Below are 15,323 nucleotides of genomic sequence, written 5' to 3'. Positions count from 1 at the left end.
TGCTGCATGTACAGCACTTTGTATTGACTATTATTTATTTATGTATTTATTTTGTATAAGTGCGGCCCCTATATGGCAAGAGGTATTTTCCACTCAACTCTCTCACCTCTGGTCCTTATCGGACTCAGTCAGGTTTTATCGGCAACTATCTGTAATGTTGCAAGATTTCTGCCTCGGACTTGTTTCAACATCGGCGGTGGATGTGATGTGTGTGCTGCTCTTAGCGTAGCAAACCACACACAATACGACGAAACTCTTAAATGGGCTGGGGTTTTTTTTCTCCAAATCTTTTTAAGATTGGGAAAAATCCCGATGCACGGTATGTACCAGGGCAGTAGGGGAAGCAAAGAAAAATCAGAGGGACGTACCAACTGACAGAAAAAAAACAACATAAAGATAATAATAATAATAATACATTTTATTTATAAGCGCCTTTCAAGACACCCAAGGACACTTTACAATCAAGAACAAAAATAATAAAACATAGAACGGGTTGAGCAGCGGCAGCCAGACGCGCCAGCGTTCAGTCAACCCCGAAACTGATTATCTTTGTGTTGATCCGTTCAAATGGTGTTAACGCTCTCACGTTCAATGGAAGTCCACTGTTGTAACTCATTCATTCATTCATTCATTCATCTTCCGAGCCGCTTGATCCTCACTAGGGTCGCGGGGGGTGCTGGAGCCTATCCCAGCCGTCTTCGGGCAGTAGGCGGGGGACACCCTGAATCGGTTGCCAGCCAATCGCAGGGCACACAGAAACGAACAACCATTCGCACTCACACCTAGGGACAATTTAGAGTGTTCAATCAGCCTGCCACGCATGTTTTTGGAATGTGGGAGGAAACCGGAGCACCCGGAGAAAACCCACGCAGGCCGGGTGAGAACATGCAAACTCCACACAGGGAGGCCGGTGCTGGAATCAAACCCGGTACCTCTGCACTGTGAAGCCGACGTGCTATCCACTGGGCTACCGGGCCGCCCTGTTGTAACTCATGGCAAAAAAAAAAAAAAAAGGATCTAAAAAGACAAAATTGTTGCTCTATGTAAAGGTGGCCTCAGTGAATAAAATGTATTATTAATAAATAAATAATATAAATAAAATGTATTATAATAATAACAAGGCGGCCCGGTAGTCCAGTGGTTAGCACGTGGGCTTCACAGTGCAGAGGTACCGGGTTCGATTCCAGCTCCGGCCTCCCTGTGTGGAGTTTGCATGTTCTCCCCGGGCCTGCGTGGGTTTTCTCCGGGTGCTCCGGTTTCCTCCCACATTCCAAAAACATGCATGGCAGGCTGATTGAACACTCTAAATTGTCCCTAGGTGTGAGTGTGAGTGCGGATGGTTGTTCGTCTATGTGTGCCCTGCGATTGGCTGGCAACCGATTCAGGGTGTCCCCCGCCTACTGCCCGGAGACAGCTGGGATAGGCTCCAGCACCCCCCGCGACCCTAGTGAGGATGAAGCGGCTCGGAAGATGAATGAATGAATGAATAATAATAACACAACTTGTGGGAGTTTGCTGTATTACTCCAATGAGGAGCCCAGTATGTGTCAAGTGCAATGACACGGCACACTTGGCTAGAGCATCTCTCAATGGTGCAGATAGACGGAGCCGTGTTATGTAACGCGTGGGGCGTCTCCTGCATGAGGTGTTCAAAAGTGAATTGCACCCTCCTTCCCCCCCTCTCCGGTTGCGCAGAGCTTACGCTCATCCCCAGGGTAGAATAATCAGCAAGGCAGGATATGTGTGAATGAGAGGTGGTGCGGGGAAGGGAGCGGGGAGGGGGTGGGGGGGGGGTCACGGCTGGCCAGCTGGTTGTTGTTAATACTGACACGACGGAGTTATGTAAGTGTCAGTGGTTTTTTTTTTTTTGTTGGCATCCGTTTCATCTCTCTCCGGCGAGGTTTGATTCGTAATGTATCCATTGCGAAATTAGAGCTCTCAAAATAGAAACGTCAGAAGGGACTCTGAAGTAATAATCTTGGATGTTGCCGTTTGTTGTCTCACTTTGAAATCCGGCCCTCCTGTGATATTTTCCCTCCCCTTCATGATTCCTTTCGAGCATCGTCGCGGACTTCGGTATTATATTTCGTTCTTTGTTTTGCGCGTCAAGCCGTGTTTCAGGAAGGCCGGCGCCTGCCATGTGTTGTTTTATTAGAGATAATAAACGTCAACAAGAACCAGACATGAAGCCTTCCTGGATTTAATGCATTTATTCTCGAGAATTAGATCTGGACTTTGAAGGATGCACGGCTTCAAATGAAACGGACGAGATGAACGCGAAGCAGCAGCAGCAGCAGCACGGTGGATTTGGCACGTCTGCCTCTCAGTTCACAGCGGTGTGGGGTTCAGCTCCCACCTTGCTGTGTGTGTGTGTGGGGGGGGGGCAGGGGGGGTGTTCTCGCTTTGTTCGTGTGGGTTCTTGCGAAGGACTCCAGCTGCCTCCCACATCCCAGAAACATACGTGTTAGGATGAGTGAATGATTGTGCATAGAAAAAGGAATGAATGAATGAATGAATGAATGAATGAATGAATGGTGGGCGGCCCGGTAGTCCAGTGGTTAGCACGTCGGCTTCACAGTGCAGAGGTACCGGGTTCGATTCCAGCTCCGGCCTCCCTGTGTGGAGTTTGCATGTTCTCCCCGGGCCTGCGTGGGTTTTCTCCGGGTGCTCCGGTTTCCTCCCACATTCCAAAAATATGCGTGGCAGGCTGATTGGACGCTCTAAATTGTCCCTAGGTTTGAATGTGGGCGTGGATGGTTGTTTGTCTCTGTGTGCCCTGCGATTGGCTGGCAACCGATTCAGGGTGTCCCCCGCCTACTGCCCGAAGACAGCTGGGATAGGCTCCAGCACCCCCTGCAACCCTAGTGAGGATGAAGCGGTTCGGAAGATGAATGAATGAATGGTTGTTTGTCAATACCAGTGGTTCTGAAAACATTTGCGTTTACGTTTGCTATTATTTTTATTAACCGCGCAATACATTTTAATTGGATATCCATTCATCCATTTTCTGATCCGCTTTATCCTCACAAGGGTCGCGGGGTGGGGAGGGCGGTGGGTGCTGGAGGCTATACCAGCTGTTTTCGGGCAGTAGGCGGGGGACACCCTGAACTGGTCGCTAGCCGCTTGCAGGGCACAGATAGACCAAAAAAAAATAAACATTCACACTCACAAAAACACCCAGGGACAATTTAAAGTGTTCCATTTACCTGCCATGCATGTTTTTGGAATGTGGGAAGAAACCGGAGTACCCGGAGAAAACCCACGCCGGCACGATAATTGGATATTTAAGTGTAATTTTTAAAACAATTAGTCAGCTAGGTGTTATTGTTAGAACTGTGCATAATGTCGCATTGGCTTACTATAATATCATTCTTGATTGACATTCCGTCAGCGCTGAACCTTCTCAGCCAACGACACATTTTGCCGTCTGTAACTCTTGAGCAACAAAATGGAATCATCTCCTCCAAATCCCAAAATGTTGACAACATGCAGTTTAACACTCGGCCAATCAGTGTAATTACCTTCTTTATGGTTCCTCTCTAATCACTTCAACTTCTCCGTCTCCAATCAAGTCCAAAATAAACCAGAGCGCATCTGAGAGCAATTACGACAAATTCATTCAGGAAATGAAAGTGGTTGTTTGTCCCATGGACACATTTTAATTTTAATTTTATTTGTCAATTTTGTTCCATGCTTTGGCGAGCCAAAATGTTGTGACCAAAGTCACAATCGAATGAAATACTATAAATGCAAGAGTTGTATTATGGATGGAGATGGATTGATTGATTGATTAAATTGAATATTTTGTACACTTGGTGCAAAGAGGGGAAGTTTAATATTATTGACAGTGATGTCTGTCGCTATCAAAGATATTTTGATCAATAATAATAGATCCAAAATGTCAGTTTATGAAATATCTCTTGCTCGGCATCCGCAGTAGTTCGATTGAACTTTAAAAGTCAAAAGAAGTCAAAGATGTCAAAAATGATCAAGTGTGCTATTAACATAGTCACGTCTTCATCAGACAAGCTGAATATTGAGAACTATAAATATGGAGAATAATATAACCGTGTGCAGGACATTTGTTAATATGCATAACATCGCTCAAACAAATGTAATCTTTTAAAATGATTGTACGATGTCCAGGAATTATTAATCTGAGACCCAGTGGAGCGTCGTAAAACACGATTCGTAGTCATGAGGGAGCTACAATTTTTTTTAATGCCGTTTTTAATTGTAATTTCTTCTTCTAAAATATATTTTTTTAAAAAAGTAGTTTACCTCATTTGCAATTTGTCCGTGTTTATTTTATTGAAGCTCTCTAATTGTTTAAACTCGAATGAAGTGCTCTGAAGCTCAGAGGCTTCTATTGCTCCCTCAGGCGTGATCATACTCGCGATTAATATTGACAAGCGTTGATTTGTCAAGCAGCTGAGGGAGTGGGAGGGGAGGAACAATGCACGCCTTGCCTGGAGCCAGGAAGTTGTATAACGTAGCACCACAGCATGTACCAGAAGGATGGAGAAGGGGAAAAAAAAACCACAGAGAAAATAAAATGTGGCAACTCATTCTGGTCTCCTCTTCTGCCTTGTGACCATTTCATCTTTGAATCTTTCTTTAATTCACTTTCAAATTTCAAATAATATGCAGTGAAACTATACAACACACACATATATATGTGTGTGTGTGTGTGTGTGTGTATGAGTGTGTGTGTGTGTTCTTGTACTCACGACATTGTGAGGACCGGCATGAGTTTTTAACCAACAGAGTGAGGACATTTTGACGAAGTGAGGACATTTTGGCCGGTCCTCACTTTGACACCCTCTAAATCAACTCCAAAGTGTCCAAAACGGGTACTATGTGCTTTTCCCCAAAGGTCCCCAGAATGGGTCCATGTGTGTGTGCGTGTGTGTGTGTGTGTGTGTGCGTGTGTGTGTGTGTGTGTGTGTGTGTGTGTGTACCGTATTGGCCCGAATATAAGACAGTGTTTTTTGCATTGCAATAAGACTGAAAAAGTGGGGGTCGTCTTATATTCGGGGTCTAGACGTTATACCCATTCACGACGTTAGATGGCGCCAGATATCATTGAAGCGAATGCTGAACTTGACTCCCCAGGCTAAAGCGAACCCCTGTCACGAAGAATAAAAATAAAAATAGCGGTAGCACGATCCATCCATCCATCATCTACCGCTTGCGGGGGCAACAGCATTAGCAGGGAAGCCCAGACTTCCCTCTCCCTAGCTACTTCTTCCAGCTCTCCCCGGGGGATCCCGAGACGTTCACAGGCCAGCTGGGTGACATAGTCTCTCCAGCGTGTCCTGGGTCTTCGTCGGGGTCTCCTCCCGGTGGGACATGCCCGGAACACCTCACCGGGGAGGCGCTCAGGAGGCATCCGAATCAGATGCCCAAGCCACCTCATCTGGCTGCTCTCGATGTGGAGGAGAAGCGATTCGACTTTGAGCCCCTCCCGGATGACCGAGCTTCTCACCTTAGAGCCCGGACACCCTGTGGAGCAAACTCATTTCGGCCGTTTGTATCTGGGATCTCGTTCTTTCGGTCACGACCCATAGCTCGTGACCATAGATGAGGGTTGGAACGTAGATCGACCGGTAAATTGAGAGCTTCGCCCTTTGGCTCAGCTCCTTCTTCACCACGACAGACCGATACAACGTCCGCATCACAGCAGACGCTGCACCGATCCGCCTGTCGATCTCCCGCTCCCTCCTGCCCCCACTCGTGAACAAGACCCCAAGATGCTTGAACTCCTCCACCGCGGTAAGGTGGCAACTCACGGAGGGGAGCGGTAGCACGAAGAAGAAAAAAAAATAGCGGTAAGAAAGAAAAGAGAAGAAAATAATAGAAGAGATAACAGAAAATGGAGAAACGTAGCGACAATCTGGAAAGAAAGTGGGTCAAAGTTCGGCCAGATTAACCGGCAGCTGAGAAGAAGATGATGTAATTTACATTTCAAAAACCAGACACCATTCATATACGAATGTGATTGCATTTTAGTGCGATCTATTTTATTTGTTTATTTAGTGCGATTTATTTTAAATGTTCAGAGATTAAGATTTGAATGAGGGCAAAATAACATGCTTTTTCCTCTCAAATATATTGTTATAATCATTTGTTTCAGATGTACTGTAATTATTTTCTGTGTAAAAAATTTGGTGTTCAAAAAGTATTTTTTCCAATTTGAGTCTTGAAAACCCACCCAGGCAAACATGCAAACTCCACACAGGGAGGCCAGAGCTGGAATTGAACCCTGCACCTCTGCACTGTAAGGCCAATGTGCTAACCACTCCTCCACCGTGCCGCCATGCAACACAAGAACTCTGACGCAAATGTGCCCCAGCAGTGGGACACTGGATGAGAATCATTGATCGATCTATCGATGGATTTGCGGGGCCGGCCAGTCCACTGTATGCAAATATATATCGAAGAAACATTTTTAAAAATTTTGTCTTCATGAGCACGTTGGATATTAGAGTAATCCAAAAGTAACTACAAGTCTTCAAGTTACATTACTTGACTATTATGGTACTTGGATGACATCATTAACGACATTTTTTAACCCTCGTAGTGCACCGCTTGCGATAAATCTAAAATGATGTCTTTGAATCAAAGGCAAAGGCATTCAGAAAAACACGAGAGAGCTGAAACTTATGGGGGGGGTTCTAAAATGGCCTAAATTTCATGGCGTCACCGGCTGATAATTCTCAGGCATTGCAGCAATAATAAAAAAACGCTTTGATACTTTAATCTTCACAATTTACATATTTTGCACTATAGAGACCCATTATAATTCATATTTTTGAATGCATCGTAAACCTAATGTGTATCCATGCATTTCACGCGATTTTTACGTCAATCGCTTTGTTTTCGCTTGGACAGACGTAAACATGCCACATTGCTGGGTTGAGGTCATTCCAATTGTGCAACTTTTAGGTGGCGCCAGAGGATCGCAAATGAGTTTGCCTTTTTGCAGGAGGCTTCAAACCAACGCATTTTACATGAACACGTCCGGTTGGGATTGTTAGTAGGGCTTGGTTGGGACCTCCAGACACAATTTTTTTTTCCTTTTGCAAAAAATAAAGAATAAAAAATCCCAAAGAACTAATAAATACTATATATGTATGGATAGCACAAATGCCTCTGAACATTTTGAGTGTTTCAAAAAAAAAAAAAAGAATGTTTGTATAACACAAAATACATCATTACAAAAATTGTAAAACGCGTAACTTAAGGCCTTTTTAATTTGGAGCACACAAGGGTTAAACAGGAAATTAAATGTTCCAAAATACATTTTAAAAATATCCCCTCGCATCCTTGCCATCATATCGATCTGATATGCTTTTATCATATGAACCCTCACTGGGCACCAACCTTTTAATTGTTCCCAAAAAATATTGCCCCACATTTATGGAGAGGCTGCATTTAGCCATCATATGGCCTGAACTTCTGGAACAGCCTGCTAGCGGGCATCAGGATGGCAGAGACTGCTGATATTTTTAAAAGGAGGCTCAAGACTCATCTATTTAGTTTAGCTTTTCACTGATTTCTTCATCTCTTCACTAATTCATTTAACCATTTATTTCACTCGTTTGCCCTTTATCTACTCACCAATTTATCCACTTCATTACATTTTATTTTATTTTGTCCCCTCTTATTATCCATTGTGGCGGCCCGGTAGTCCAGTGGTTAGCACGTCGGCTTCACCGTGCAGAGGTACCGGGTTCGATTCCAGCTCCGGCCTCCCTGTGTGGAGTTTGCATGTTCTCCCCGGGCCTGCGTGGGTTTTCTCCGGGTGCTCCGGTTTCCTCCCGCATTCCAAAAACATGCATTGTAGGCTGATTGGACGCTCGAAATTGTCCCTAGGTGTGAATGTGAGCGTGGATGGTTGTTCGTCTCTGTGTGCCCTGCGATTGGCTGGCAACCGATCCAGGGTGTCCCCCGCCTACTGCCCGAAGACGGCTGGGATAGCCTCCAGCACCCCCCGCGACCCTAGTGAGGATTAAGCGGTTCAGAAAATGGATGGATGGATGGATGGATGGATTATTATCCATTGTGTGTGTAGTTGATTTTATTTTGAGTCTTTGAGTTCAAAACCTTTTAGTCCTAACTCCAGTGGTGCATTATGGGAGCCTCCACGCTGAGAGGTGTGTTTGAGGAGATGCCATCCTGTAGACTTCCTGGACCCCGGGGGACCAGGAGGGTTCTTTACATTGTGAGAAATGACTATTGTGTGCCCGTGTGGTCTCTTTGACGGCATACTCTGTGGTTGTGGACGACGGCACCTCTCGGGTGTCGGTTGCTCCCACAGATTGTTTTCATCACCTGGGGCCACAGTGTCTTGTCATGTCTCTCGACACTGTCATGGAATGTGTTACGTGTGTGTGTGTGTGTGTGTGTGTGTGTGTGTGTGTGTGTGTATTTTTATAGGTAGTGATGCAAGGGCTGTGTTCCTGTATACTGCCTTTTCGTATTGCCTGTTTTTATCCTGGTAAAGCACTTTATGTTGATGTTTAATGTATAAAGGTGAAATATGAACAAGATTGGGTTTGGTTTGATTTGAAATGTCCGTTCGTATTTAAAATGTCAAAAACGACAAGAACACTACTTTGTCGTAAAATACTAATGGATCATGTTCAGGGTTACTGATATACTGATGACAAATTCACACAGTTATAGTCCTTTACCGGAGAGAAACAGAGAAAATGGGTCAGCGGTGGGTGTTAAAAGGATCTCTTGGAAAATTGTGTCAGGCTTCTGAGTGGCATTTTATTTGTCATGGAAATGCTAGTGGGCGATGGATGAAAGAGAAAGTGAGCAGGTGTGCGTTCGTGCGTTTGTGTGTGTGTGTGTGTGTGTGTGTGTGTGTGTGTGTGAGTGCACTAATGTGTGCATTGAGGATAGTTTTAGAGTAACATACTGTATGGCCATCTTTTTCAAGCATTGCAGAATGCATCAATTAGTTGTAATTCATTGCCTTGTTGACACTTTTGGCTCAGGGCCAGACAGACAGATTTTGCCATATTATTTCACTTTTACATTTAGACACAAAACAGGAAATTTGTCAATAACTGTGATAACACTTGTATGAAACAACAGTGTAAATATAACTATTGGTTTACCATCTGTGTCACTGTTATGTTTTCTATCTAATGTATATTTGTTGTGTAGCGATAATAGGGTCACACGCATAAATGTTAAGTAATAAGCAATAGTAATTAATGATTGCATTAACAAGGGTCGCGGGCATGCTGGAGCCTATACCAGCTCTGATTCTGATAAATAACATGCTACATAACATATTATAGCTTTGTCTATGTAATATCTCGAGATTGGTAGGTTGGTTTGTGTTTTTTATTCTTTTTTTGTATGTGCTATAATAAACTATGAGAGGTTGGCGGTGGGTATTGGAAGTTTTTTGTTTAGGCATGTGACAGGGCATCTAAAAGTTTGGTTTGTGTTTTTTATTCTTTTTTTTGTATGTGCTATAATAAACTATGAGAAGTTGGCGGTGGGTGTTGGAAGTTTTTTTTGTTTAGGCATGTGACAGGGCAGCTAAAAGTTTGGTTTGTGTTTTTTATTCTTTGTTTGTATGTGCTGTAATAATCTATGAGAAGTTGGCGGTGGGTGTTGGAAGTTCTTTTTGTTTAGGCATGTGACAGGGCAGCTAAAAGTTAGGACCTGACCGCGGGATCGTTGTTCTAAGCCACTTCCGTGTTTTGAGCCGGGCAGGCTGGAGAGAATCACGGCGGGTGTGTGAATGTGTCGTTTTATGTGCGCGCGCGCGGCGCGCCTGTGCTTGTTTTGCGTGAGTCTGGCATGCATTTTGCGCGTACTCGTGCGTGTCGACGTTACGTTCGTGGAGTCTAAACAGCGAAAATGAGGAGGAAGACGGAAGGAGAAAAGTGTGAACTTGTAGAAGTCAGAAATGGAGGACGAAGAAGCCTCAGTGGAGGACTGACAAGTGAGACATGAAGTGACACGAGAGTGAGGCTCTGCAAAAACTACCGAGTTGGAGAGGAATGTGAGCAAGGATTAAGTCAACACTAATCTCGCAACACGCACACACACCTTGTGTGCCTTGTTTCATGACCTTTGGCTCGTGGATTATTGACTTTGTAGCCTTTGTAGGGTAGCCATATTTGAAGTCTTTTGAGTCCCTTAAACGCCGGTAATAACGTTGTAATAGTCATCTTTACGTTTATATTGGGTGAACACTGTCTAGTTGGTGTTAAGACAAACGCGTATACCAGCAAATATTTGTCAGCAGGTTGTATGTTATGCTTTTGAAAAGTCATCGAATCACAACTGCCAAACATTTTAGTTGTGTATTGTGTACCACTGGAGACATTTGAAGCTTCATCATTATTCTTGAATGATATCGGTTCTCTGAGCTTGAACAAGAACATTCCACAAGCCTTTAAAGATTCACAGGTCAAAATGAGGCAGGCCTAAACTTTTAAGCACAGAACTTCTGAAAAGTATCCGAGATGGATATCAACATCGAGCAGATGTTAGTCGCAGGGATGAACCCGCACGATTATTTTCTCGAGGAAAATGCAAGCGATGGAGAGGAATTATTCAAAGATGATCAAGATGGGGGATCAGGTTCCAGCTCATCAACTTCTTCACGACGCACCTGCTCCCCTAATGCCCCCTCCACCCCCAGCCAAGCTCCAAACTGTCTGGAGGAAGAAAATGAGATGCTCTTCGGTTGCTCCAAATCATTCACTGGACTCAAACTCTTCACAAGAAGGTAAGAGCCAGATAGGCTACAAGTGTGATTCCGTTTGTGGACAGTAGGTGGTGACATTGGTTCAAAAAAAAAGATCTGGACTCGTCGTCAAACTCATGTGGAGTGTATCAGACCCGTAAAAAATCATAATGAAAGGAAATGCTATGCTGGTACATGTTTACAAGTACATGTTTTGCAAAGCATCAGGCAGAACCAAATTTGCAGTTTGCTCAAGTTTTGTAATCGTGTGCTTTTTAACCGATCACAGTGGTTGTGAAGAGTCAGCAAAACCTTTAAGTCACAATTATATGTGTAAATAAAGTTACAAATACGGGCATTTGGATTGCACACCCAAAATGTTCAAATTTGCGAGAATAGTAGAAATTTGGTTCCACTGTTCCGATTTCTTCTCAACACCTAAAAATGATTACCCAACTCTACAAACTAAAGATAACTATTCCGAACAGATAAGAGAGAAAGTAAATGTAGAAATTTGACACCTTGAACAAGGCGCCCAGTTTACATAGTGATCGCATTTCATTCACACATTGACTCACTAAATTTTTTTTTTTTTTTTGAACTAGCCGTGATTCACTCCGCTGTATGAGTGGAAACAGTCGTATGACGACAGCCAAACCTTGTTTCAACATACCCCGCTGACAAATTTTCCACTCCTATAACGTTCACATTTTCACAAGTCACAGACGGCACACGATCCCCAAAAGTTGAAAGGCCTCGTAGTTGTCATGCCAATGGCGGTTGTGTTTTGTGTCGACAACATTGCTTTGAGTGGTTACCTGCCAGCATATCGAATCTCAGCTGTTAGGGCTTTGCGTCCTTTCACCGTGCTCGCAGTGATTTTCTCTGGGCTTTCCATATCCTCAAACATCTACGTTAGGTTCACCAAAGACTCAAAATGCAGAACGGTTCCAGATTATTTGTATTTTGCCACACAAATCTCTGAACGATAATAGTGTGTATGATTGATTTTGCCTTGGTCAGAAGTTTTGTTCAAAGAAGACCAGTCTTGCACGCCAAAAAATAAAATAAAATTGCTAAATACAGTGTGAAATGTGTCAGCACACTATTTTTTGACTGAGGACAAAGTTCTCTTATAATTGTTGGAGGCTGATCGCAAGTACAGACACGTTTGAGTCGGGCAGAATAAAATGGTTAGCACGTCGGCTTCACAGTGCAGAGGTACCGGGTTCGATTCCAGCTCCGGCCTCCCTGTGCGGAGTTTGCATGTTCTGACCGGTCTGCGTGGGTTTTCTCCGGGTGCTCCGGTTTCCTCCCACATTCCAAAAACATGCGTGACAGGCTGATTGAACGCTCTAAATTGTCCCTAATTGGGTTTTAGTGGTGGCGTGGATGGTTGTTCGTCTCTGCGATTGGCTGGCAACCGATTCAGGGTGTCCCCCGCCTACTGCCCGAAGACAGCAGGGATAGGCTCCAGCACCCCTGCGACCCTAGTGAGGATCAAGCGGCTTGGAAGATGAATGAATGAATGAATGGCTTGCTTTGATGTAACGCATTGGTTGACAAGTTGAATTTGTCAGCCATCTTTCCTAAGTGAGATAAAGATAAGATAACCTTTATTTGTCCCACACTGGGGGCATTTGCAGTCTACAGCAGCAAAATTGGTGGAGGGAGAAATGAATACAAAAAAAAATAGCACTGTACATTTGTAAATTAAATTGAATCCCTTCACTGGCTCCCCATTCATTTTAGAGCTATTTTCAAGATCCTCTTATTTGTTTTCAAATCTCTAAATGACCTCACGCCACTTTACCTCTCTGAGCTCATCCGCCCCTGCACACCTGCCCCGGCGCCTCAGGTCTGCGGACCGGACATTATTAGAAGTACCAAGAACTAAACTGAGGCTCAGAGGGGATCGAGCCTTTTCTGTTGCTGGTCCCTCTCTGGAATGACCTCCCACTGAACATTCGGCAAGCCTCCTCGCTGCCCATCTTTAACTCACTTGTATTCTTTGCTATTTGACTCGGCATGACTTACCGGTAGATATGTTCTTGGTTTTGCTGTTCGGTGCTTCCTACCGTCTTTGTAACCGATTTGCTTTACTGTTTGTTGTATATGTTAATTGCTCCATGTACAGCACTTTGTATGCAGCGATGGCTGTTTGAAAGTGCTCTATAAATACTGTTGAGTTGAGTCGAGTAAAAAATTAGATTTACAGTAAGCATCATGATAATAGAATGAGTTTTGTGTCGCTCCATCTTTTGGCCACTAGAGGGCAGTAGTACACACGCAAACATACCACCCATCGATTTGGTGATGAACAACAGGTATTGTCGATCGCATTTTGTATTATTATCATTTATTTTTATCAGTTTGAAAGACCAAGTTCTCCTCAGAAACACAATAACAAATGAATCTCTGAAGCTGGCTGAACTCAGGGCGAGTGAACCCAGTTACAGAAGTCTGACGTGATGTCACAGACCACCGCTGGTTTGCAGTGTGAAGTGGAACCTTTTCTGAAAAATGTCATTCGTTTTCAAGTTTGCCAAGCGTTGGTCTAAAGATGGGAAAACACGAGTGTGTTTCTCCCAGCACTTGTCATAATGAATTAGTGTGCATAACAATTGCGATTTATCACTCCCATTAATGGAATTTCCTGTTGGAAATAGTCCCCCCCCTCCCCACATGGCTTACTTTTTTTTAGGAAATATTGAACACATTATTGCGCTATTGTGCAATACATGTTATGTTTCCATCTGGTTATGTTCGGTTTTGATTCCTCATGTGCCCTTTTTTTCGCCACCTGTTCTCGTTATCAGTGTTCCTTGTGTGTAACCAATTAGCTCCCTCAACCCTTTGTGTGTTGTCCAGGTGTTTCTCGTTGTCTCGTCACTTAGCTTGTATTTAGTTCCTGGAGTTTCTGCCTGTCTTTGTTGGGCCATTGTGAGTATGTGAGCATACGTGTGCTCCTGTCATGTTTTGTTTCCTGTCTTAGTGTCACGATTCGGTTTGGGGACCAACAGGTGGCACTGTGGAGCTCCCCTGGCAGCTGCACACCTGTTGGCCATAGGTAATCAGGCCTATAAAAGGACTCTTGCCCGCACACTCAGTGTCGGGTCATTGTTGCTTTGCTACTGTCATGTCTGTTTGAGTCATGTTTTGGTTGTTCTGTTTTATCTTCAGTCATGATTTTTGTTTGCTACTTTGGAGTTTGTTTGCTTAGGATTTAGTTTTCTGTGTTTTATCAATACACTTCTTCAAATACACCCTGCTCCTCTCTCCTGCCTGCTTTTTGGGGTCCACCACCACCAGGCAATGTGACACTTAGTTTTGTTTGTTCCTCGTGATTTCTAGGCATTTTTTTTGAGTACTTCGAGTTCGTGTTTTTTTCCATTGTACTCCTGTGTGTATTTTTTTTTTTTTATTAAATACATTTTGGTCAATCCACCCTGCTCCTCCCTGCTTTTTGGGGTCCTACAACTACCATCACGCGAAACGTGACACTACCCTTCTTTTTGATGATATTTCAAGTTGATTGTGTTTGCTGTCCCGTATATGAGGAAAGTCTTGTTGCGCGTCAAGGAAGTACAGTACATGGTTTATTTTTGTCCCATGTTGAGGCTCTCATGCTCTGTCTCCTGGCCACACCCCCCCCTCTCTCTTTCTCTCTCTCTCTTCCTCCTTCGCGCTCTTTTGCTTGTTGAGCTTTTGTTTCCCTGTCACTTACACAGGAAGCCTTAGTGAGAGTATATAGGAGAGCACGCATGGCTGGATAGTTTACTTCGGAATTCACAGGTTTGTATTTTATTTACTTACGTTTTAAATGAATAGTAAGTAGCATGAATGGTATTATTGTGGAGACATCAACTTGGTGCGATTCCGTGATAGCGGGGCTGATGCAGTGCTGTGTGTGGTGTTCTACCTAATTGTTACGCTTGTTTTTCATTCGGATTGCGTTGGAGGTCCTCAAAAAAAAACCTTGTCGGGCAACAAAAACACTCAAGCCACAACGTGTTGAGTTTATACTTAATTTCCTCTCGTCATCTGATCTGTCGCTCTAGTGTGAGTGAATGGAATCATTAATTTAGGGACACTGCGAGATTTATTTTTCAGACCAAATCAGAAGTTAAAAACTGTTAGAACGAGCACAGCTGTTGTTCCAGACCTCGGAAAATGTAGAGAGCGGCAGTCCGATTGACTCGTCCTCTCGGTGTCACCCACGAAAAAGGAGTAAGCGTTGTGGATTAATAAAATATGAGCGCCAATTCTTGAACTCCAGTTTGCTGCATCAATATTTCAAAAGTTGCTTTGGAAAGTCTTCTGGGTGATGCGTGAGTGACGCAGACACTTGGGGTTGGTCGGTGGTCACCAACACACCTCTGACGAGATGCACGCTCCACGTCGGCTTGCATGACTCGTATGTTAGTCAAGGCTTGTAGCAAGAGCCTCCATTTTGTCCAAAAAGACACTTGTTATTATGCATGGGGGGGGGGTAAAAGTGCCCCCTCAGTCACTTATGTCAGCCCTTGAACCCGTTTCGGACCAATGCAACCGTCATTAAAAACATGTCGTGCTCTCCCACTGGAACCTTGGCGGT

The 15,323-nt window shown here is 44.0% G+C and overlaps 1 protein-coding gene across 5 annotated transcripts in view; it reads left to right on the top strand.

Annotated features, from left to right (window-relative positions):
* Positions 1-15,323, top strand: part of LOC127596509 (diacylglycerol kinase zeta-like) — an 81,025-nt gene that overhangs the window by 7,699 nt on the left and 58,003 nt on the right. For 2 of the 5 annotated variants that reach the window (XM_052059160.1, XM_052059158.1), the window contains exon 1: positions 14,372-14,521. The exons of 1 other annotated variant lie outside the window; for it this stretch is intronic. Coding sequence is in view for 1 of the 4 variants with exons in the window: in XM_052059161.1 (XP_051915121.1) it covers positions 10,503-10,768 (266 nt within the window). In the remaining 3 variants the exon portion in view is untranslated. Of the gene's footprint in view, positions 1-9,713; positions 10,769-14,371; positions 14,522-15,323 lie in introns of those variants that run through there. 2 more of the 5 variants (XM_052059161.1, XM_052059159.1) reach the window with 2 other exon arrangements.

Source organism: Hippocampus zosterae, chromosome 2 (assembly GCF_025434085.1).
Source record: "Hippocampus zosterae strain Florida chromosome 2, ASM2543408v3, whole genome shotgun sequence".
Taxonomy (NCBI): domain Eukaryota; kingdom Metazoa; phylum Chordata; class Actinopteri; order Syngnathiformes; family Syngnathidae; genus Hippocampus; species Hippocampus zosterae.
Note: the sequence above shows the minus strand (reverse complement) of the source record. Positions and strands in the feature narration are given on the sequence as shown.